This window comes from Chiloscyllium plagiosum, chromosome 7 (genome assembly GCF_004010195.1).
Source record: "Chiloscyllium plagiosum isolate BGI_BamShark_2017 chromosome 7, ASM401019v2, whole genome shotgun sequence".
In the NCBI taxonomy this organism is placed as follows: Eukaryota; Metazoa; Chordata; class Chondrichthyes; order Orectolobiformes; family Hemiscylliidae; genus Chiloscyllium; species Chiloscyllium plagiosum.
The window spans coordinates 32,546,862-32,572,690 of NC_057716.1; the positions used below are offsets into that span (position 1 = coordinate 32,546,862).

Sequence of the window (25,829 nt, forward strand, 5' to 3'; positions counted from 1 at the left end):
TCGGAACACTTCAACCCCAGGGCATCAATGAGGACTTCAACAGTTTCCTCATTTCCCCTTCCCCCACCTCACCCCAGTTCCAAACCTCCAGCTCAGCACTGGCCCCGTGACTTGTCCTGACTTGTCCTACCTGCCTATCTTCTTTTCCACCAATTCACTCCACCCTCCACCCCCCCCCCCACAACCTAACACCTTCATCCCCTCCCCCACTCACCTATTATACTTTCTCCCCACCCCACCTTCCTGTCACTTATCTCTCAACCCTTCAGGCTCTCTGCCTGTATTCCTGATGAAGGGCTTTTGCCCGAAACGTCGATTTTACTGCTCCTCGGATGCTGCCCTGAACTGCTGTGCTCTTCCAGCACCACTAATCCAGAATCTGGTTTCCAGCATCTGCAGTCATTGTTTTTACCCATTAAGTGTATAAGTCCTGCTAAGATTTGCTTTCCCAAAATGCAGCACCTCGCATTTATCTGAATTAAACTCCTATCTGCTACTTCTCAGCACATTTACCCATCAAGATCCTGTTGTAATCTGAGATAACCTTCTCTGTCCACTACACCACCAATTTTGGTGTCATCTGCAAACTTACTAACTATACCTTTTATGCTCGCATCCAAATAATTTTTGTAAATGACGAAAAGTAGAGGATCCAGCACCGATCCTGTGCACTCCACTGGTCACAGGCCTCCAGTCGGAAAAACAACACTCCACCAAACCCTCTGTCTTCTATCTTTGAGCCAGTTCTGTATCTAAATGGCTAGTTCTCAGTGTTCCGTAAGATTTAACCTTGATAACCAGTCTCCCATGGGGAACCTTGTCAAACACCTTACTGATTTCCATATAGATCACATCTACCACTCTGCCCTCATTAGTCCTCTTTGCTACTTCTTCAAAATAAAACTCAATCAAATTTGCGAGACATGATTTCCCACGCACAAAGCCATGTTGACTATCCTGCTCGTCTGAGATTATGTCCTCATAACCCCTCAGTGTCTAATCTGTCAATTGATTTTGTTTCAGTTCTTCTTTCTAAACTCCAATGGGTATAACTCCAACATACTCAATCTCTCTCCTCATAAAACAATTCCTCCATACCTGAAATCAAGGTAATGATCCTTTTCTGGGCTGCTTCAAATGCCAATGTATCTTTCCTTAGATAGGGAGACCAAAACTGCTCAAAGTATTCCAGCTGTAGTCTAAATACTACCTTGTGTAGTTTTAGCAGTATTTCTCTACTTTTATATTGCATACACTTTGAAATAAAAGCCAAAATTTCATTTGCTTAAGCTATTATCTTCTGCTTGGATGCTTGCCCTTTGTGATTTATGTATAAGGACACTCAACCCTCTGTGCTTCAACTTTGTGCAGTCTTTCAGTATTTAAATAATTTTCAACTCCTCTGTTCTTCCCACCAACTCCATGTCCCCTCATTCTCTCACATTATATCCCATCTGCCAGGGTTTTGTACACTAACTTAGCCTGTCTATATCCATCTGCAGACTTTGTGTCATCCTCACCCTCTTGCCTTTCCACCTATTATTTTGTTACCTACAAATTTGGCCATAGTACATTCACTTCTCTCATCCAAGGTATAAACATATATTGTCAGCAACTGTGACTCTAGAACTAGTCTCTGGAGCATACCAGGTTGCTGTCCTGAAAAATAATCCCACCTTATCTTAACTGTCTGTCTTCAATGCATTCAGCCTGCACAATTAAAAACATACTTGACCCTCCATTCCCACTACTCTTCCTGCTGCAGCTGCATTTGTCCATTATGCTATCTGTAAAAATAGCCACTACACAGTCCTTATGGAGGTAAAATCTAATGTTCTCATTGAGAATAACCTCCATCCTGTTGTGTGGCACTATCATCATGCTAAATGCAATAGACTTCGCACAGATCTAACAACTCGATTGGGCTTCCATGCGACACTGTTGGCTGTCTAGCAGCTAAACTGTCGACCCAAGGCAATCTGCAGCCTCATGGCCCAGCATATACCCCCCACCCCAACCCCAATCCAACCATCAACCCAGCAGATCAACCTCCGTTCAATGCAGAATGCATAAGGGATGCCTGGAGTACCAGTCATATCTAGAGGAGATGGAACAGCCTGATGAAGCAATATAACAGGACTAATTGTATTCTAAATAACAAGTAGAAAGTAATGGACAAACCTAAGTAACTCTACAACCAACTGATCAAATCTAAGCTCTGCAATCCTGTCACATCTTGTAATGAATGGTAGTGGGCACTTAAACAACGCACTGGTGGAGTACGTTCCACCAATATCTCCAGTGGAACCCAGAACATCAGTGCAAATGATAAACCTGACATTCTTCAGCCAGTGTGTCTGAATCTTGCTGTCCTCAAGAGTGCCAGCATATTAAATGTCAGTCTTCAGTCAGTTTGGTTGGAGTCATATATGTGCAAAGGAAGATGGTTGAAATGGTTCATCTCAGCTCCAGGACATTTCTGCAGGTGATTTTCATGGTGATGTTCTTGGCCTATTCATCTTTAGCTGTTTCAACAATCTTAATTCATTCCTGAGGTTTATTGATAACTGCACACTATTCAGCATTATTCACAACCTCTCAGATACTGAAGAAATCCATGTTCAACTGCAGCAAGTCATAGAGATGTACTGCACGGAAACAGACTCTTCGGTCCAACTTGTCCAGGCCGACCAAATATCCAAACCCAATCTAGTCCCATTTGCCAGCAATAGGCCCATATCCCACTAATTCCTTCGTATTCATATACCCATCCAGATACCTTTTAAATGTTGCAATTGTACCAGTTTCCACCACTTCCTCTGGCAGGTCATTCCATACACACACCACCCTCTGTGTGAAAAGGTTACCCCTTAGGTCCCCCAAAATCGATGCCCTCTAGTTCTGGACTCCCCACCCCAAGAAAAAAAAAACTTGTCTGTTTATCCTATACATGCCCTTCATGATTTTATAAACCCTCTGTGTGAAAAGGTTACCCCTTAGGTCCCTTTTATATCTTTCCCCTCTCACCCAAAATCGATGCCCTCTAGTTCTGGACTCCCCACCCCAAGAAAAAAAAACCTTGTCTGTTTATCCTATACATGCCCTTCATGATTTTATAAACCTCTATAAAGGTCACCCCTCAGCCTCCAACGCTCCAGGAAAAACAGCACCAACCTATTCAACCTCTCCCATGCTCAAATCTTACAACCCTGGGAACATCTTTGTAAATCTTTTCTGAACCCTTTCAAGTTTCATAACACCCTCCTGATAGGAAGGAGACCATGATTGTATGCAATATTCCAAAAGTGACCTAACCAATGTCTTGTACAGCCACAACATGACCGCCCCCCCCCCCCCCCCAAAACTCCTATACTCCGTACTCTGACCAATAAAGAAAAGCTTACCAAACGCCGCCTTCACTATCCTACCTGTGATTCTACTTTCAAGGAGCTATGAACCTGCACTCCAAAGTCTCTTTGTTCAGCAATACTACCAAACCCTTCCTGAAGAAGGGCTTATGCCCGAAACGTCGATTCTCCTGTTCCCTGGATGCTGCCTGACCTGCTGCCCTTTTCCAACAACACATTTCCAACTCTGATCTCCAGCATCTGCAGACCTCACTTTCTCCTCAAAGAATACTACCAAGGACCCTACCATTAAGTGTATAAGTCCGGCTAAGATTTGCTTTCCCAAAATGCAGCACCTCACGTTTATCTAAATTAAACTCCATCTGCCATTCCTCAGCCCATTGGCCCATCTGATCAAGATCCTGTTGTAATCTGAGGTAACTTTCTTCGCTGTCCACTACACCTGCAGTTTTGGTGTCATCAGCAAACTTACTAACTGTACCTCTTATGTTCACATACAAATCATTTATATAAATGATGAAAAGTAGTGGACCCGGCACCGATCCTTGTGGCACTCCGTTGGTCACAGGCCGCAGTCTGAAAAAGGACCCTCCACCACCACCCTCTGTCTTCTACCTTTGAGCCAGTTGTGTATCTAAATGGCTAGTTCTCCCTGTATTCCATAAGAACTAACCTTAAAACATAGACAAAATAAAAAGAAAAGAATTAGCTTACTTGTAACTCTATTGAAAAGCTTAACAAAATAATAAAATATACTAACTGTGGTTAATTAACTGTTCCAATAAAATAACTTTCCATAAACACATTCTTGACAAAGGCAAATTCAATAAAACAGATAGATTTGCATGCGAGACTAGGAACAGGAAATCCCCAGCTTTCAGCTGTAACAGGGATAAAAGCTTCCGCATCCAGCTCCAAGACACCAGCAACTGCAGAAAACTAAAACCTTGAGCTTGACCCCACCCTTCAGGCTGCTTCTATTTTTCAAAATTAAAAAGAACAAAACCAGCTATTTACTCATTGGTTTTGAACAGACTTTGTCCTTTGTCTCAACCTTTTTTTAATTTAAAAAAAAATACCAGGACAAAATACACCTTTTAAAGCCAAGGTATCGTCACACGTTCGCATCTTCAAGACATCCCAATGTGTTAAAAGTAAAATACTGCAGATACTGAAAAGAAACCTGAAAAAAAAACAGCATATCAAGGAGAACCTGGATAATATCCAGGCTTAGACTGATTTGTAGATGCTGGTGTTGGACTGGGGTGTACAAAGTTAAAATCTCACAACACCAGGTTATAGTCCAACAGGTTTAATTGGAAGCACACTAGCTTTCGGAGAATCGCTCCTTCATCAGGTGGTAGTGGAGGGCTCAATCTTAACACACAGACTTTATAGCAAAAATTTACAGGCTTGGACTGACAGGTTCCATTCACACCACATTTTTGTCAGGCAAAGACCATCTCCAACAACATAGAATCCAATAATCGCCCCCAGCATCAATGGCGTCACCATCTCAGAATCTCCCGATACCTACGTTCTGGAGGTTACCAATGACCAGAAATTGAACTGGATATGAGAGTTCGTCAGACATTAGGAATCTTGCAACAAGTAATTCACATTCTGACATCCTAAGATCTGTTCATCATGAAAACACAAGTCGGGAATGTGATGAAATACTCTCTTACTTGAATCAGTGCAGCTTCAATGAAGAAACTTGATACCTTCCAAGACAAAGCAGCCCCCTTGATTGGTTCCCCATTATTGAACATTCATTCCCTTCAACACAAATGCTCAGTAGATATGGTGTGTACCAAAGACTGCTTAGACAGCACCTTCCAAACCCATGACCACAATCAACAATAAGATCACCTTTTGTTCTTCTAAACTCTAGTGAGTACAGGTTTAACCTACTTAATTTCCCTGCATTACTTTGAGGTGTGTGACTGCTGCCTGGTGAAAAGATCAGGTAATTCCCATCCCTGATGTAATGCAATGGCTGCAACTCAGAATCCAGCTCTTCAACTTGAATCTGAAGTTCTTCAAGTTGCAAACATTTACTGCAGATGTATTCGCTCTGGATAACCTTTGTGTCCATCCAGCAAAACATCATTCCTTTTGCTATTGTATTTAATTTATTGCTCCCAGATTCCCTGCTCATTGTACTTTTCTGCAGTTTTACTTTGTTGAAAACAAAAGTCATATCAATCTTATACTTAACCAGCCACTTTTGAAGAAAGAGAGAAAAAATACACGAGATCTAAAAACAAACTCAACCCGTTATTTTTACTTTAATGCCGAGAAATATTCCCTCGTCCTAGTCACCAATGAGGCTGCTCGATGGGCCGAATGGCCTTACTTCCACTCCTATGTCTTATGCTTTTTCTGCACTCGCATCATGCTAGGGTTTGTAACTTCTCTCTGCTGCTGATTTCAATCTGAGCCTCCTGAGTTGTCTCATTCACTGCTTGCTTCAGAGCATTTACTTCTTCCAGTCAACCTTAGTTAAAGCACATTTGACCCTTTACATTAAATTCCACTTCAATCCAAAATTCCCATTTCACTCATTCATACTTTGTCTCATTCCTTCACATTGATTGTACTCTTCACTGTGGTGCAAAACTCCCTTTCTTATATCACCTCCAGAGCTCTGATGAAGAGTCCTCTAGACTTGAGGTGTTAACTTGCTCTCTCTCTAAAGATGCTGCCTGACCCGCTGTGATGTCCAGCGTTTTTTATTTGCAGTACAGATTCCAGTATCTGCAGTCATTTGCTCCCTTATATCAATCTACTTAGAATCATTTTTTCACCACAGTAATGAACATCTTATTTGTTTGATAATTTAGCATTTATGCTCTTTATATGCTTAGCCTCTGGAAAAATATTGCTAATCGTTTTGTTTATGTAGCAAAGGATCCTGAAGTGACTGATGATTGGTTTGATGCAGAAGAGAATTTCACTGCTATTGGCTTCAATGTCATGGGAATGAAAGCTAACAAAGGTGGAACCACGACAACTGAAGACGATAGAACAGTCTACAATGATGCATGTAAGAGAAAATGTCAAGACTAAAAATACCTTTTTAGAATTGATATAGAAAATAGCCTGTAGACTTAACCCTGTCAACTGTTCAAACAAGTCATTATTATTTCCTGAGAAGTTATAGCTACCTTTCGTAATCTGATGCCCATCCGTCCTTCAACTAATCAAGCAGATTTTTTGCTAGTGTTAGTCCAGGTTCTTCTCAGTATGGAGCACACACTCCAATTATTTGATTAAAGATATAAAGCTTAAATAGTAAGGAAAGAGTTGCACATGATTCTGAAATGGTTTGTTGAATAAAGTGTGATGAGAGTATTTGAATATTGGCGTGAGCTTGAAGATATGTTCAGTTGGGTGCTTTTAACCTCTTCAATATGAGGCTTTCTTAAGTTAGTTGGACTGGGATATCTAATAGCCTTGTTATTGCATTAATGCTGTACAGTTGAAAGATGTGTTCATAATGCTACAGCTGTTATCCTGCATTCCTCGCCATTCTTTTTCTGTTCCACTTCTTTTTCAACTTGCTTCCTAATGATGGTTTTCAGTGTGGGTGGGTGTTGCTTAAAAAAAAGACACTTTTTCAGCAACTGTGATGTTTAGGTTTGATAGTCAATATCATTGCATACTATGCTGAATTCAGATGACTTATTGTAATGCTACACTGATCTGTGAGGTGAAAACTAGTCCTGTGTCTTTGAGAAATGTTTTAATAAGTTCTTTTCCTTTCTTTTCTCAGTTACACATATTGACAAGGAGACTGCTCAAACATGTTATATTTACATGGATGGGTTACCTGGAACAGTAACAGAGGTGCTGCATATCTTAGTGATTTTAATTTTAATTACAGTTTAATATCTTTCATCTTCTAAGATTAACAGCTAGAAATGATGGTTTTGTTAATAGAATTTAGCACATCCATGCCAAGTTCTTCTGTGCAGTTTCAATTTAGATATTAATCCATGTGAAGTAAAATAAGTGTACATTAAAGATTGTGGAGTAATCTGGATATATTGAACACTCTCAAGAAAACATTGCTGATGTCATTTCTGTTATGTGGGTGATCATAGTATTCATGTAACAGGATTTTTTTTCTAACCTTCCTAGATTGAATTAAGAAACCTTTTTCAGAAGTACCAGGTGTCTGGAATTTGGCTTTGCACTTTGCATGGTGAATACAGGTAATCTGAAACTATCTGAAAGCTTTGCTTCATCACTGCATTTTGTTGAATCTTAAGGCAAGATGGTGGTGGTCTGCAGAACAATAATGTATTAACCAGACCTATGCTTTAGGTCATGAATCACCACAGCTGAGGTACACTTAAAATTGGGATTCCCCAAGTTCAGGTTACATGAAGGAGTTTTCTTTTCACTTTTGCAGTTAAAGCTGTACATTTGTTGTATATTAAAGGGGCCAGACTTCTTTGTTTAAGACTGGAATGCACGCAATTCCAGTAGCATTTTTAAAACTTTTCTCCTATTGTTTCCAGTTGACCAATGAGAAGTTTGGATTTTTTCTATTTCCTCATGACTTGATTTATCCAAATCATGAATTCCACTTAAAGTTGCCTGGTGTTTAACTCTGTAATTTTAGTTAACTCATTTCTTATTTAATCTTGACTGTGAAAGGGCCAGAAATGGAGAGCTATTCTTATTCCCCAACCATATAAGAAGCTTGTGAATATTACTATGTATTGACCCAGTTGGTAGTGAGTGATTCTTTTGGGATGTGATGCTATTAGTTAGTGTCACAATCACACTCTGATAAAGAACCAGTTTTAACAACGTAGCTGATTGTTTACCTGCTGTTTTCAGGACCTTATTCTTTACACATTGGCAGCAAATGTTGTAAAAATGACTACTCTTCAAAGTTACTTCACTGTCTGTGATTAGCTTTAAAGTCATCGAGATGTACACCAGTAAAACAGATACTTTTGTTCAACTCGTCCATGCAAAATGTCCAGATTACAGAGGAGTAAGTGCTGGATGTCTTGAAACGGGTAAAGGTGGATAAATCCCCACGACCTGATCAGGTGTACCCTCGAAATCTATGGGAAGCTAGAGAAGTGATTGCTGGGCCTCTTGCTGAGATATTTGTATCATCGATAGTCACAGGTGAGGTGCCAGAAGACTGAAAGTTGGCTAACATGTTGCCACTGTTTAAGAAGGATGGTAAAGACAAACCGATCTCATGGAATTACAGGGAGAACTAGCCATTTGGATACAGAACTGGCTCAAAGGTAGAAGACAGAGGGTGGTGGGTTGTTTTTCAGACTGGAGGCTTGTGACCAGTGGATTGCCACAAGGATCAGTGCTGCGTCCTCTACTTTTTGTCATTTATATAAATGATTTGTATGTGAGCATAAGAGGTACAGTTAGTAAGTTTGTAGATGACACCAAAATTGGAGGTGTAGTGGACAGCGAAGAGATTAGCGACCTCAGATTACAACAGGATCTGAACCAGATTGGCCAATGGGCTGAGAAGTGGCAGATGGCAGTTTAATTCAGATAAATGCGAGATGCTACATTTTGGGAAAGCAAATCTTAGCAGGATTTATACACTTAATGGTAAGGCCCTAGGGAGTGTTGTTGAACAAAGAGACTTTAGAGTGCAGGTTCATAGCTCCTTAAAAGTAGAGTCGCAGTTAGATAGGATAGTGAAGAGGGTGTTTGGTATGCTTTCCTTTATTGGTCAGAGTATTGAGTACAGGAGTATTGAGTACAGGAGTTGGGAGGTCATGTTGCGGCTGTACAGGACATTGGGTAGGCCACTGTTAGAATATTGCGTGCAGTTCTGGTCTCCTTCTTGTCGGAAAGATGTTGTGAAACTTGAAAGGGTTCAGAGAAAATTTACAAGGATGTTTCCAGGGTTGGAGGATTTGAGCTATAGGGAGAGGCTGAACAGGCTGGGGCTGTTTTCCCTGGAGCGTCGGAGGCTGAGGGGTGACCTTCCAGAGATTTACAAAATTATGAGACGCATGGATAGGGTAAATCGGCAAAGTCTTTTCCGTGGGGTGGGGGAGTCCAGAACGAGAGGGCATAGGTTTAGGGTGAGAGGGGAAAGATATAAAAGAGACCTCGGGGCAACTTTTTCCACACAGAGGGTGGTATGTGTATGGAATGAGCTGCCAGAGAAGTGGTGGAGGTTGGTACAATTGCAACATTTAAGAGGCATTTGGACGGGTATATGAATAGGAAGGGTTTGGAGGGATATGGGCCGGGTGCTGGCAGGTGGGACTAGATTGGGTTTGGGATATCTGGTCGGCATGGACGGGTTGGACCGAAGGGTCTGTTTCCATGCTGTACATCTCTATGACTCTATATAGATGGATCTGGGCGTGCAGGTCCACACTTCCCTAAATGTGACAACACAGGTGGCAGAGGTCATTTAAGAAAGCATATGTCAGCTGGTGCATGGAGTACAAGAGTTGGCAAACCATGTTGCAGCTGTATAAAACCCTTGTTGGGCCACTTTTGGGATATTAGAAAGGGTTAGTGATCAAACTTCACATGCACTGGCAAAGTGAATGAACATGAGAAGAGGAATTCTTAAAACGAGGCTGAAGGTATTAAGCTGAATGCACACTGAATAAGAAATAAAGTAAGTGAACTTGTGGTGCACATAGAAATTGGCAGGTATGACTTGGTGGGCATCACAGATGGTGCTGCAAGGACATCAGGATTGGGAGCTGAATAAAGATAGGCAGATGGACAGAGGGTGCGGTTGCTTTATTAATAAAAAATTAAATTAAATCAATAGTAAGATACAAAGAAGGATCAGATGGTGTGGAATCTGTGTGGGTTGAATTGAGGAACCGCAAAAGTTTAAAAACTCATAATAGGAGTTCTGTACAGGCTTCCAAACAGTATTCAGGAACTGTGGCACAAGATACACCAGGAAATAGAAAAGGTGTGTAAGAAAGGCAAAGTTACAGTGACCATGAGGGATTTCAATATGCAGGTAGACTAGGAAAATCAGGTTGGTAGTGGAATGGAATTTGTGGAATTTTTGGAGCACCTTGTGGTGGAACCCACTAGGAAACAGGCAATACTGGTTTTAGTGTTGTGTGATGAGGCAGACTTGATAAGGAAGCTTAAGGTGAAGGAACCCTTAGAAGCCAGTGATCATAATGTGATTGAATTTATATAATTGTGAAAGCAGAATAAACTGGCATCTGGGGGGGAAGCGCGAAATCTTTGGCAATTGAAAGGTTATTTTAACAAAACAGGTATGGCAGCAATTCTCCGAAATAACATATCAACAATTGAGAGACTAGTTTTGTGACAAAGTGGTTGCCATATAAAGTGTGTCAAATTTTATTTCCACATGGTATTCACCCAAAAAAAAGGAATTGGTGGAGAATGGTCTCAGGGAAGAGTGTGTTGAATTTCTAAGTCAGGTTACTATTGAAAAGGAAGAGGTGTTGTGTGTTTTAAAAAGTAGTAAGGTAGATAAGACCCCAGGTCCAGATGGGATCTATCCCAAAATATTGAGGGAGATAAGAGAGCAAATTGCTGGAGCATTGACCAACGTATTTGTATCCTCTTTGGCCACAGGTGAGTTCTCAGAGGACTGGAGAAAAGCCAATGTTTTCCCATAAGAAGGGTAGCAGGTATAAACCAGGAAATCAGGCCTGTGAGCCTAACATCAGTGGTAGGGATATTATTGGAAAACATTTTCAGGGACAGGATCACTGTGGCATGGTGGCACGGTGGTTAGCACCACTGCCTCACAGCACAGCAACCGGAGTTCGATTCCGCCCTTGGGCAACTATCTATGGTTTGTTTGCACATTCTACCTGTGGGTTTCCACCGGGTGCTTCAGTTTCCTCCCACAGTCCAGAGATATGCAAGTTACGTGGATTGGCTATGCTAAATTGCCCATAGTCTCTGGGGATGTGCCAGCTAGATGGATTAACCATGGGAAATGCAAGGTTACAGGGATAGGGTAACAGACCGGGTCTGGGTGAGATGCTGTTTGGAGAGTTGGTGTGGTTCAAATGGTCTGTTTCACTCTGTACAGATTCTATGAAATCTATAAGCATTTAGAAATAAGTGGACTTATTAGCGATGGACAGCGTGTTTTGAGCGAGGGAGTTCGTGCCTCACTAACTTGATCGAGTTTTTTGAGGAGGTGACCAAGATGATTGAGGGAGAAGTGGTTGATGTTGTCTACATGGATTTCAGTAAAGCCTTTGACAAGATCCCTCATAGCTGACTGGTATAAAAGATGAAGTCATGTGCTATCAGGATGAATTCGCAAGATTATTGCAAAACTGGCTTAGACATAAGAGTCAGAGGATAGTGGTGGAATGATGCTTTTTGGAAAGGAGGGTTGTGACTGATGGTGTCCCACAGGGATCAGTGGTGTGACCTCAGCTGTTCGTGATCTACATAAATGTTTTGGAGGAAAATATAGCTGGGCTAATTAAGTTTGTGGATGATACAAAGATTGGTGGAGTTGCGCATAGTAAGGAAGATTGTCGGAGGATGCAGCAGCATATAGATCAGTTATATATCGATTGAATTACTAGGGGATGCAAGTTCAAGGTGGTGGGGTGGGAGGGTTTAAAAGAGATGTGCAAGGCAGGTTTTTCACACAAAGAATGGTGAGTGCCTGGAATGCATTGCCAACGGAGGTGATGGAAGCTGACATGATAGATTAGATTAGATTACTTACAGTGTGGAAACAGGCCCTTCGGCCCAACAAGTCCACACCGCTCCGCCGAAGCGCAACCCATCCATACCCCTACACTTACCCCTTACCTAACACTACGGGCAATTTAGCATGGCCAATTCACCTGACCTGCACATCTTTGGACTGTGGGAGGAAACCAGAGCACCCGGAGGAAACCCACACAGACTCGGGGAGAACGTGCAAACTCCACACAGTCAGTCGCCTGAGGCGGGAATTGAACCCGAGTCTCTGGCGCTGTGAGGCAGCAGTGCTAACCACTGTGCCCATAGCAGCATCCAAGAAGGACCTGGATGAATACGTGACTATGAAGGGAATAATGAGATAGAAATCCTGTAAATGAAGACAGCTTTAGTGTGGAAGGGCAAAATGTGTCGACACAGGTTGGTGACGATTCGCCACGGCAGATTCATTGCTGATGATTAGCCACTGCCAGTTCTCCACCAGCGTTTCTCCACTGGGGTCGTTTGACCTCTGGAGACTATTCGCCATCAGAAATATATATATGTACTGATTGTTTTCCCTCCCACCTGTTCTTTCATACTTCTCAGTCCCTTTTATTTATACAACTACATACAACATATTGATTAAAAAAAAGGTAAAATAAATGTCATTTAATTGGTTTATATATAAAAATGAGTTACAAACTTTAACCAGAAAAAGGAAATATATTTTTAAAATCTTTATAATGGCAGTAAAATCTCTCATTAATATTAAACAATGAAATTTCAGTTCATTTGTTAGTTATGTACTATTTATCTAAGATGTTCCAAACCATCTTTTTCACCGTATTCAAGAACAATTTTTTTTTATTCTATCGTCTGCGTCTCGATTTTTTTTAGCTTTATTAGTGGTGGGTAACCCGCTATCAGCTGTTCCAGATATAAATCTTGCCCTTTTTGCACTTTCATTAACATTCCAATAAATTTCCATATCATTGAGTGGTGAGCTCTGAGTACAAAAGCAATTCTCCTATGAGCAGTTTCAGCGTGATTATTTGTGCGATCTTCGTTTATTGTTGTCTCATCGACTGACCACATATCATGGGGAAACAAAGGTGCCCTTCGGCTACTGCCACGTGTATTGTAGAGTCCAATATAATTAAATTCACACCAATCTAGTATTGGTTGTAGTTCTCGAGGCAAAAATCTGCAAGTCTTCAAAATATACAACTTACTTGCGGTAGTGAATCGCCTTCAGTGGGCGGTGACTATGTGTCCTCGGCAGTCAAAGGGCAGTGGCTAATCGTCGGCGGCGAATCTGCTATGGCAAATGGTCCCATCCCGGTCGGCGCGGACTTGGAAAGCTGAAGGGTCTGTTCCTGTGCTGTATTGTTCTTTGTGTGGCCTAACCAAAGTCATATAAAGCTGCAACATGACATTCTGACTCTTGTACTCATTGCACTTACCAATAATGGCCAGTATGCCATACGCCTTCTTTACCATCCTATCTACTTATGCGGCCACATTTGGGGAAGCTAGTAGGGACTTGAACCCCAAATTCCCTCTGTACATCAGTGCTTTTCAAGGTCCTTCCATTAACTAGACTTTTCCTTAACATTTGATCTCTTAAAGTGCAACACCTCACACTTGCCTGGATCAAACTCCATCTGCCATTTCTTCACTAATATCTGCAATTGATCGATATCCCAGTCAAAAAGTGTGGTGCTGGAAAAGTGCAGCCAGTCAGGCAGCATCCAAGGAGCAGGAGAGTCGCCGTTTGAAACCATAAGTTCTTCGTCAGGGAGAGCCCATTCTTGAAGAAAAACTTATGCTCGAAACATCGATTCTCCTGCTCCTCGGATGCTGCCCGACTGGTTGTGCTTTTCTAGCACCACACTTTCTGACTCTGATCTCCAGCATCTGCAGTCCTCAATTTCCTCCTGATCTATATCCCACTCTGTGCTTTGAAAGCCTTCCATACTATGCACAACTCCTCCAATCTTTGTGCTGTTTGCAAACTTACTAACCTACCCATCTTCATTTTCATCCAAAATATCCACTACTATCTTCTGCCTTCCATGGGCAAGCCTATTCTGTATCCTAGTGGCCACATCATCATGGATCCCATGGATCTTAATCTTTTGAATGAGCCCACCATTGGGGACCTTGTCAAAAACCTTATTAAAATCCGTACAGACAACATCCACTGCTCTACACTCATGGATCACCTTTATCACCATCTCAAAACATTTAGTCAAGTTAGTCAGACATGACCTGCCATACACACAGCCATGCTGATTGTCCCGAATTAGGCCATGCTTTTCCAAATGCAAGTAAATATTATCCCTCAGAATTCTCTCGAATAGCTTCCCTACCATGGATGTGAGACTCACGGGTCAGTAGTATAGTGGATTATCATTATTTCCCTCCTTGAACAGAGGAACGATATTAGCTACTTTCCAGTCCTCCAGGACCTCTCTGGTGGCTAGTGAGGATAAAAAGACCTTGGTCAAGATCTTATCAATCTCTTCTCTTGTCTCTCTAAAATAACCTGGAGTAGATGCAATCGGACCCTGTGGACTTCCCATCTTGATGCTCCAACACCAGTTCTTTCTTGATCTCAAGCCGCCCTAGGATACTAGCATGCTCCACATTAAGCTCAATATCCTCCATGACCTTCTCTTGGGTGAATACCAATGCAGAGTACCCAGTTAGGATCTTGCCTATATTCTCTGCCTCTAAGCGCAAGTTCACTCCTTTATCCTTGAATGGTCCTTTCTCTTCTCTAGTTTTCCTCTTGTAGGTTGAGAGATGATCTTACGGATGTATATAAAATAATGAGGGGTATAGATCGAGGTAATGGTAGTTGCCTTTTCTCTCGGATGGGAGAGTTTCAAGATTAGGGGGCGCATTTTTAAGATGAGACGAGATAGATTTTAAAAAAGACATGAGAAAATATTTTAAAGGGTGATTGATGTGTGGAATGAACCTCCAAACGAAATGGTGGATGTGGGTACAACTACAATTTTTAAAAGACATTTGGATAAGTACATGAAGAGAAGCTTGAAGGGATATGGACCAGGAGCTTGCGGTTAGGACTAGTTTAGCTTGGGATTCTGTTTGGCATGGACTGGTTGGACCAAAAGATCGGTTTCCGTTCTGAGTCTGTATAGAATGCCTTGGAATTCTCTTTAACCCTATTTGCAAGGTTATTTCATGGCTCCAGCTTGCTCTCCTAATTCCCTGCTTGAGGTCTTACCTGCTTTCTGTATATTCCTCACCGGCCCTGTACGATTTTAGCTTCCTAAACCTTACATATACTTTTCTTCTTCTTTTGACTAAATTGACAGTCTCCCTCATTATCCAAGAGTCCCTGATCTTGCCATCCTTGTCCTTCCTCCATACTGGAACATGCCTGTCCTGAACTCTGATCAGTAGATCTTTCAACAACTCCTACATATCAAATATGGACTTGCCCAATAACCGCTGGTCATGCCTAATTCTGATGTAAAGTGCTCTCCCCCATTTTAGTACTTTGCTGCAAGATCTGACTTGTCCTTTATCATAGCTGTCTTAAAACCTAAGGATTTGTGATCACTGTTCCCAAAATGCTCTCCCATTTGACCAGGCTCATTAGCCTATACAAGGTTCAGTATGGTCCCTTCTCTAGTTGGACTGTCCACACACTGTTTCAAGAAACCCTGTTGAATGCATCCAACCACTTCTGCCCCACCTAAGCTTCTTGCTGTAAGGAAGTGATGGATGTGGGCACAATTTAAAAGATGTTTAAAAGACACTTAGATGAGTACAAGAATAGGAAAGGTTTGGAGCAAAATGGGCCTGCAGTGGGCAGATGGGACTAGTTTTAGTTTGGGATTAGCCTCTGTTATATTGCACCTTTCTATAATCTGCCTTCATATTTGTTCCTCAATATCTTGATAGCTGTTGGGGAGTCTATAGTTTAATCCATCAGAGTGGTTGCACCCATCTTATTTTTGAGCTCTACCCATATTGCATGAGCCCTCCAGTTTCCAGCCCTCCACTGGGCGGCACGGTGGCACAGTGGTTAGCACTGTTGCCTCACAGCACCAGAGACCCGGGTTCAATTCCCACCTCAGGCGACTGACTGTGTGGAGTTTGCACATTCTCCCCGTGTCTGGGTGCTCCGGTTTCCTCCCACAGTCCAAAAATGTGCAGGTCAGGTGAATTGGCCATGCTAAATTGCCCGTAGTGTTAGGTGCAGGGGTAAATGTAGGGGAATGGGTCTGGGTGGGATGTGCCTCGGCGGGTCGGTGTGGACTTGTTGGGCCGAAGGGCCTGTTTCCACACTGTAAGTAATCTAATCTAATCTAAGCACTCATGACAAAGTGACGTGAGAACATTCTAGACCTCCAAATGAAACCAGGATAAGAACGTAGTGTTTGATAAGGAATTTGCCAAGACACATTTGCACAGCCATACCTCCTCCTTCAGTGACTGTCTTTAGCTTGGATTTACCATGTGAATTTCAGTTGAAATTCCATTCTTCATGTTCCGAATCTACCAAGATTATATGTATGTAATAGCCAACAGTGCTGTTCAGACAACTGTCTCCTCTGCATTCTGTGAAGGGTATTCAGTGCCATGCATATCCATATGCTTTGTTTCCCCTTGTGAATGAGAGCCAAAGAGTATAATCATTAAATAAGAGATCACAAATTTAAGTCAGATAAGGAATTTCTCCTGAGGGTAGGAAGTCTGTGGAATTCTGTGCCATAGAGGACTGTTGAGGCTGGGTTATTAAGTAAATTCAAGGTTGAGATAGACAGATTCTTAATCAGTAAGAGAATCAAGGGTTTCGGAGTAAAGACAGGAAAGTGGAGTGTCAGATTAGCCATGATCTCATTGAATAGCTGAGCAGACTCTGGCTGAATGGCCCACTTCTGCTGCTATGTCTTATGGAGCTCTCTCCATCAGCACTGACACTCAGGATCTGTAAGCTGTCCTGATTCCCAGTTCCATTCTCATTCAATGCCTTAAGAAGAAACTCTGCGGGGATCCAAGATGGCAGCGACCCAGCAAGTCTGAGTCTATAGTGCTCCTCCCAAGACTTGGGCAAAGTGGGCCACCCGCCTCCACCACACTCACCAAATCATTTAAAATAGTTTTTACTTACTGCAGTTAGTTGCTCAGTACTGAATTTAAACAATCTAATCTCCTGTAAAAATGACTAAAAGGGAAGGGAGCAGTTCTCAGCAGGCAGGAACCCCTCCCCCACCCTCCCAGCTGCAGCTGAGGCATCCACAGCTGCTCCGGGGGACTTACCTACGGTGGTGAGCCTCTTGGAAATAATCTCCAAATAATAATCGATTTCATCGAAGAGTCGCGGAGCCGATGGGATTCACTCTCGGCCTCACTACAAAAGCACGACCGAGACTCTTGAACAGCGAGTCCGGACCTTAGAGAATCACATCGACGACCTCGATTCTCGAGGTCGTCGAAAAAATATTAGTTTGCTGGGCCTTCCCGAATGGGAAGAGGAAGGCCAGCTTACAGCGTTTCTCGAACAGTGGCTTCCACAGCTTTTAAATCTGGAGGCTGGATCAGGCCAGGTAAGGGTGGAATGGGAGTGGGGGGGGGGGGCGCGGGGGTAGGGTGCTCACTGTTAACTCTAGCTCTCTAGTATATTTGAATTTTCTTCATCCTATCGTGGGGTGCCTGGGTCAAGGTTGGGGCACTGGTTGGGAGAGGATACGATGGACTTTTGGAAAGGAAGTGATACCCCCTGGGAACAAGGGGGGAAATCTCAATTTAAATACATTTTATATTTTTTTTAATTTAGAAATAGTTTTTTATTATATTGATGTGAGTGTATTAAAGAGCCTTTATTTTTGTGAATTTTATATACTCCATGCTCGGGATGCCCTGGATAGGGTTTCCCCTCCCGAGGGGTCTCAGACTTGCCCGGACGATTGTGGTTAATCAGTTGGTTAAATGGTACACCTGGAATGTCATGGGGAGTAATTCACCAGTCAAAAGGAAGAAAATATTATCAAACCTCAAGAAAGAAAGGGTTGATACAGCTCTCCTACAGGAGACACACTTATTGGATAAAGAACTCTTGAAATTACAACAGGGTGGATTTGATCAGGCCTTCTTTTCGTCCTTCAGCTCAAAAATTAGGGGAATTGTTATTCTTATTCGGAAGAATTTTCCTTTCAAAATCCTAAATCAGATAAAAGACAAATCTGGACGATATATTCTGATTAAAGCCCTTATAAATGGAGAGGGATATGAGATTTTAAATCTGTATTGCACCCCGGCACAGCCTTTTAAATTTATAACAGAAGCCTTCTCAAAATTGATAGCTCTCGGTGCTCGTCATACAATTATAGGGGGAGATTTTAAATGTATTATGGATCTGGAAATAAATAGGATTCCCAAGAGTACTGCAGGAGTATCTCCCAGATCTAGACAATTGGTGGATTTGAACAAAGAATTAGGACTCGTAGATGTATGGAGATGCCTTCACCCACAGGGCAGAGATTTTTCTTTTTACTCCAATCCACATAAATGTCATGCCAGAATTGATATGTTTTTTGCCCCCTCAATTTTTTTAAATTCCATATCATCCTGTAAATAGGCAGTATAGCAATTTCTGATCATGCTGCTGTGTATATGGAAATCAAGGCGAAGAACAATGAGCATTGGCGTATGGACCCCTTCCTGATGAAAGATAGTAGATTTGTAAAGTACTTCTCTCAAGAATTTAAAACTTTTTTAGAAATTAACTCAAGTATAGCTAGCATCCCATCAATGATGTGGGAGACCATCAAAGCTTATGCGCGAGGTTTGATCATCTCATACTCAGCGACCCAGAAAAAATTAAAGGGAGAACAACAGCGTCTGCTCGAAACTCGCTTAAAAGCAACTGAAACAGCATACGCTGACAGACCTTCTATTATCAAATTACAAAGGATTACGGCCCTTAGGACAGCTCTAAACACCATGCTTACCCAAACGGCTAAGAGGGAAATATAATTTGCAAAACAAAGGTTATACGAATTTGGCAATAAACCTGGTAGATACTTAGCATTTCTCGCAAAGAAAAAAAAGGCCCCTCAAACTATCACGTCTATCAAGGGAAGTACAGGTATTCTGACTCATGATCATAAAAGGACTAACGCAATGTTTAGAAAATTTTATTCTGATTTATATAAATCACAGGATTGCAAAGACAGAACTCGGAGGATGCAGTCATTTTTTAAAAACCTGACCTAATTCCGGAACAGATATCAGTCCTGAATGTTCCCTTAACAAGCCAAGAAATACTTGACGCAATCAGGCAACTTCAGAATGATAAGGCACCTGGCCCAGATGGCTTTCAAGCTGAATTCTATAAATAATGTAAAGGAATATTGGCTGGTCCACTAATGGACATGTATAACTACTCTTACAATCAGGGCTGTCTCCCGCCTTCACTGAAAGAAGTGAATATCTCTCTTATTCTCAAAAAAGGAAAGGACCCAGAAGATTGCGTGTCATACAGACCAATATCCTTGCTAAATGTAGATTTTAAAATCCTTTCTAAAACGTTAGCATTGAGGCTAGAAAGGGTATTGCCACCTATCATAAAGGAGGATCAGACGGGGTTTATTAAGGGCCATAGATCATCCAATAATGTTAGGGTTTTGAATATGATTCAAGCCTGCCATCAGGAAAAGATACCAGGAGTAGTAGTCTCATTTGACTAGGAAAAGGCATTCGACAGGGTTGAATGGTCATATTTGTTTTACACATTGGAAAGGTTTGGCATTGGAAAGGTGTTTACCAAATGGGTCTCAACACTGTATAATGATCCCAAAGCAGTTGTGATTACCAATGGATTAGGCTCGGATAGCTTCAGTGTGGATAGGGGCTGCCGTCAGGGAAGTCCTCTTTCGCCATTGCTATTTACGCTAATAATTGAGCCATTAGCAGAAGCTATACGGGCTGACCCTAATATAACGGCCCCGAGGATTGGTACATGTAAACATAAAACTACCCTTTATGCAGACGATGTTCTTCTATTTCTCAGTAATCCTCTGACGTCCGTGCCTCGCTTAATCCAAGTTATTAATACATTTACTGTATTTTCAGGCTATAAAATTAATTTTTCAAATTCGGAGACTATGCCAATGGGCGGCCTTGCTACTATATCCCATTTATTGTACGGATCCTACTTTCCCTTTCGGTGGTCCCTGGAGGGTTTCTTATATTTAGGCATTTTTATCACCCCAGTATTTGGTCAGTTATACAAGGCTAACTTATTGCATTTACTGGAAAGGATAAGACAGGACCTCCAGCGATGGGGAGACCTTCCAATTTCCTGGTTAGGTAGAATAGCACTAATTAAAATGAATGTCCTGCCCCGTCTCCTATACCCTATGAGAATGCTTCCGGTGATGCTGCCGAGGCTAGCACTACGTAAATTATATGGCTGGTTGGGTTCCTTTATCTGGAATCAAAGACAGCCCCTCATTAAGCTGAAGAAGCTACAGCTTCCACAGGCAAGGGGAAGATTGGAAATATCAGTTAAGTTCCCTATTAAGCTACATAGCCGATTGGGTCTTGTCTGACCCGCAATCAATCTGGTTGGACATCGAGGCTTCTCAAGTAAAGTGCCCACTTATTAACCTCTTGTTTTCAGCCAAGAGGAAAATCATCACGGATCAATGTAAAAACCCCATTATACTAAATACAGTTAAAGCTTGGAATATAATGCAGCAAAATGAGGGCAACTCACATAAAACATCCCCCTATGCTCCGATAGTGGGAGCATGGGGATTTCAACCGGGGCTTACAGATGCCACTTTCAAACTCTGGAGATCCAGGGGTATCTCCCGTTTAGGACATCTGTTTAAAGAAGGGGTCCTGATGTCTTTTGAACAGCTGCATCAGAAATTTGGATTACCTAATGGAGACCTCTTTCGATACTTCCAAATTCGAGATTACATACAGAAGAAGACTACGCTATTAGATAGTCTTTATAAATCAGATAGAGAACGTAGAGTGTTATGGCCAATGGGAGTATCTTTGGTCAGCACTATTTATCATTTATTACATGATGAAGTATCGGGAGATATGGACAATCTGCTTAAAACATGGGATCACGATTTGGGACTGGAAATCTCTATAGAAATGTGGAATGACATTTGGAAAATGCCAGAAGAATCTCCGTTTGCAACAGAACTCAGGCCATTCAGTTGAAGGTACTTCATAGGGCCCATACAGCACCGGACCAATTGGCAAAATTTAAGGCAGGAGCATCTCCAATGTGTCCCAAATGTAAAATAGAGGTGGACACTGTTGTACGTTGCTTATGGACCTGTCATAAGATCCGTCGATATTGGACTAAAGTTGCAAGTGCTCTGACAGAAATCTTAGGAATGGAAATTTGAGTGGATCCTGTATCTCTCCTTTTGGGATTTTTGAACTTACCCTCTTTGGATATGCACGGGAAGAGATTATTTCTTTCTGTGCAAGGAAAAATATTTTGGTAAACTGTGTGGCTGAGGGCCCCCTGGACTTTCGAATTGGCACAGAATAATCATGGAATGTATTCCCCTTGACTTCCTTACAAATATGGTGCACCAAAAGGTTGTAGGAGATGTTACCAGGGTGTGATGCATCTCTGATGATGATAGCAGCATTTCCATGGCAGCGAGCTGTGTAAATGGAGTCCACGGATGGAAGATTGACTTCCTTGATGGTCTGCACTGTGCACACCACCTTCTCTGGTTTCTTACAGTGTTGGGCAGAGCAGTTGCACACATGGACAATATGTTTTCAGTGGTGCATCTGTAGACATTGATGAGAGTCGTTATGGACATGCCAAATTTCCTGAGCTGCCTGAGCAAGAAGAGGCATTCTTGTGCCTTCTTGACCACCATATCTACATGTGAAGTCCAGGACAGGTTGTCGGTTATCATTGCTCCAATGAACTTGACGCTGTCCACCCTCTTAACCTCTGTCCCTTTGCTGTAGATGGGGCTCTGTTCTCCTCCTTTCTTTCTGAAGTCAGTGATCAGTTCTTTAGTTTTGCCGATGTTAATAGAGAGGTTGTTCTCATTGCACCATGTCACCAAGCCTCTCTATCTCTCTCTTGTATTTTGACTTGTCATTGTTAAGATATCTATCCTATTGCTGTGGTGTCATCAGTGAACTTGTAGATAGTGTTCGTTTGGATTTTGGTGACAGTCATGGGTGTACAGGGAGTAAGTATGGGACACATCCTTGGTGGAGGAGGTTCTCTAGTGTTGAATGTGTTACTGTAGAGGAGGTGCACTTACCTGCCTTTACTGATCGCAGTCTGTGAGTCAGAAAGCTGAGGATCCAGTCACAGAGGATGGAGGAGAGACCAAGGTCATTGAGTTTTGAGATCAGTCTAGAGAGGATAATGGCTATAGTCAATGAGCAGGAGTCTGACATAGGTGTCCTTGTTGTCCAGATATTCCAAGAATGAGTGCAGTGCTGGGGATATGGCATTCACTGTGGACATTGGTAAGCAAATTGTAGGGGATCGAGGCAAGCTGGGAGACTGGAGTTGATGTAGGCCATGACCAGCCTTTTGAAGCACTTAATGATTATTGAGGTCAGAACCACTGGGCACCCCTCACTAAGGCATATTGCATGTGCTTCCTTAGATACAGGCATGATGGTGGTCTTGAAGCAGGTGGCGACTTTGGTTTGTAGGAGGGAGATGCTGAAGATGTCAATGAATATCTCCGCCAGCTGGTCTACACAGGATCTGAGTGCTCGACCGGGAACATGGCCTGGGCCTGTCGCTTTCCTTAGGATGACTCCCAGGAAGACCAGTCTGACATCTGCAGCAGTGACCGAGGGAACAGATTTGTCTGAGGCTGTCAGGGCAGGTGTCTCCGCGTCGCTGGCATTCTGCTCAAATAGAGTATAGATAGCATTGAGCATATCAGGGAGGGATGTATTGTTGCTGTACTTGATTTTGTATCCCGTAATGTTGTTTAGGCTTGCCATAGGTGACGGGAGTCTGCTTGGTGGGTTTGGGCTTCTAACTTGGTCTGATCCTGCCTCTTGGCATTCTCGATGGGTTTGCAGAAGTCCTATTTGGATTTCCCGTATTGGTCTGGGTCATCCAGCTTGAATGCTGTACGTCTGGTCTTCAGTAATGAGTGGATCTCCTCGTTCATTCAAGGTTTACAGTTGGGGAACACACGGATTGACATCTTTGGTATACAGTCCTCCACACATCTGCTAATGAAGTCCATGACGGTGGTGGCATACTCATCTAGGTTTTCCACTGAGTACTTGAACACAATACAGCCCGCCAATTCCAAGCAGACCTGGAGACAGTCTTCCACAGCCTTGGTACAGCATTGTACTTTCTTTTGTAAAGGGTCCTCCCATTTCAGCTTCTGCTGGTAAGCTGGTTGGATGAACACAGTGCTGTGATCTGATTTTCCAAAGTGTGGGCAGGGAATGAAGTCTTTGATTGTGTAGCAGTGGTCCAGAGTGTTCAGTCGTCTGGTAGGGCAGGAGATGTGTTGGTGATAGTGATAATTCATGAAATATAAATAAATTCTAACTGTGGATAAAAAATTCTGACTCATTGCCGTATAACTCTACTAGTTAAATCTCTAACCCCTTTTAACCTTCTCTCTACCTACACCCAGAGGCAGACACAGATAAAATGTGGGTATTTGTGGATGGAAAGACAGACTGGGAAGGCAGGATTTGCTGAAATGATTATTTTACTGATCAGAACACTGCTTCTGGATCTTCCTTGAGCAAATGTGCACAGTGTTACCGACACCCACTTATAAAGGTCTTTGAGTTATCAATTAAGAAGCAACTGGCTGTCTTCAGTCTTGAGATGCTCTTTACTGCAGAGAACAGAGATAAATCCTGCTTTTGCGGAGATCCAGTTGCTTTGGGCTGTCTCATTGACACCCTCAAGCTGTTCAGTTACCAAAAGCCAATCTCTCAGTTGTTGGCAAGCAGGAGGTGTTTTGATAATAGGCCACTAGTCCAGTAACCCATCAGCCACCTGTGGCCAGCCAGAGTACCATTTGTTCATATCCCTTGGCTCTAGTTCCTCTGCAAATACTGCTACTGCTTGAATAATAAGTAGGCAACACTTATAATGAGTATCAGGTTATTTGCTTTAAAGAGGTTCAGTAATCCTCAGATTTTTCAAAGTTCTTTTTCCATTTTGGTTTACAATTTAAAAATACAGGAAAAGAGAAAACACCCTGACTTTGCATAACTCTTATCTTCATTAGCAGTTTTGATAACAAATTCTGTTGTCTAGCATGCCAGCTTTTAACACTCAAACACTATCTCTGTATGAACTATGATTCCAACACAGAGGATTAAGTTGTTGTTTTCAGCAATGTCACTGACTTTCCTCCTTCTGAATATCTTCTCTTTGAATATATCTCCTCCACAGCTTTCAACCTCGTAGTACCACAACACTGTCGCCATTTCTGTCTTGTTCCCAAAATCCACAAATAGAACTGTCCTGGCGGACTCATTGTTTCAGCCAGTTTCTAAATGTATACTGAATGTATTTCTCCTATCTTGACACTTTTTTTCTCCACTCGTCCAGTTTCTTCCCTCTTACATTAGTGATTGTTCTAATGCTTTGCACTAATTTCACAATTTCCAGTTTTCTGACCCCAATAGCATATCTTTACTGTGGATTTACAATCCCTCTGCGTGTCCATTTTCCGATCAGGATGGGCTGAAGGATATTTGCTTTCTTCAAAGGAGGCCTAAGCAATCTCCACCCTCCACCAACCTCCTTCAAGTTTGACAAACTTTAGAGAGGGAAACAAAGTTAATATTTCAAGTCTGATAAAACTGATATTAGGTGCAAAAAAAGGCATAGAATTTGGCAAATACAAAAAACACCCGAGAATTGTTAACAGTGTCGAAGTCACCAAAGGAGGACCTAGGGATTGTTTAAGAAGGGAAAAAAATAAAATGAGTGTTATATTGTGGGGAACAAAAGAACTGAACTGGAGAAGCTTCTATAAATATGGAGGAGAAAAAGGTATGGTGAAAATTCTAACGGTCAGAAATGGGGTAATTTATAATGGGGAACAAAGAAATGGCCAACAAACTAAACTCCTACTTTGTTTCAGTCTTCACAAAGGAAGGCACAAATAACATATCATAAGCGATGGGGCACACTGGATTTAGTGAAAGGCAATTCTGTGTTAGTAGAGAAATGATAATTTGTAAGGGCATTTGTACAGAGGTCAAAAGAGGAAGGCCCTAATATAATTAATATTAGTATTTAATTTTAAGGGCAATCCAAGCGTTTAATTTGAAGGAGTAAGTACTGAACAAAAGCTCAAGGCTGTGATATACTATTCCTGCTCTGTTTGGGAAGATGGACAAAGTTTCAGTGCCAGAATATGTGTAGGTGTCTCCAGCTGCAACTCCTGGAGATGAGTTTTGGAATTGGAGCAGCAACGGAGTTACACTGGAGGCTCTATGAGGCTGAGTATTGTAGATAGCATATACAGAATGGTCACTCTGTAATGTAAAACTTCACAAGCAGAAAGGGAATGGAGTCATCTGTGGCCATTCACTTGAAAAACAGATATACAGAGGAACCTCTATTATCTGAACGAGATGGGTGGGCAGTATTTCGTTTGAATAATCGATTATTCGTTTAATTGGTTCAGTGCCTTACCTCTGGGGCTCAGAGTTTTCTGTTAAGTCCGCTCCCTGTTCAGGAGATGAGGCAGCAGCACACCGCACGAGCCCCCCCCCCCCCCC

At 42.1% G+C, this 25,829-nt stretch overlaps 1 protein-coding gene across 4 annotated transcripts in view; it reads left to right on the top strand.

The window, feature by feature from the left end:
* The window catches only part of rbm44 (RNA binding motif protein 44), a 161,257-nt gene that overhangs the window by 121,785 nt on the left and 13,643 nt on the right, over positions 1-25,829 (top strand). For all 4 annotated transcript variants that reach the window (XR_006312103.1, XM_043693366.1, XM_043693367.1 and 1 more), the window contains 3 exons: positions 6,277-6,417; positions 7,147-7,220; positions 7,515-7,588. Coding sequence is in view for 3 of the 4 variants with exons in the window: in XM_043693366.1 (XP_043549301.1) it covers positions 6,277-6,417; positions 7,147-7,220; positions 7,515-7,588 (289 nt within the window). In the remaining variant the exon portion in view is untranslated. The remainder of the gene's footprint in view (positions 1-6,276; positions 6,418-7,146; positions 7,221-7,514; positions 7,589-25,829) is intronic.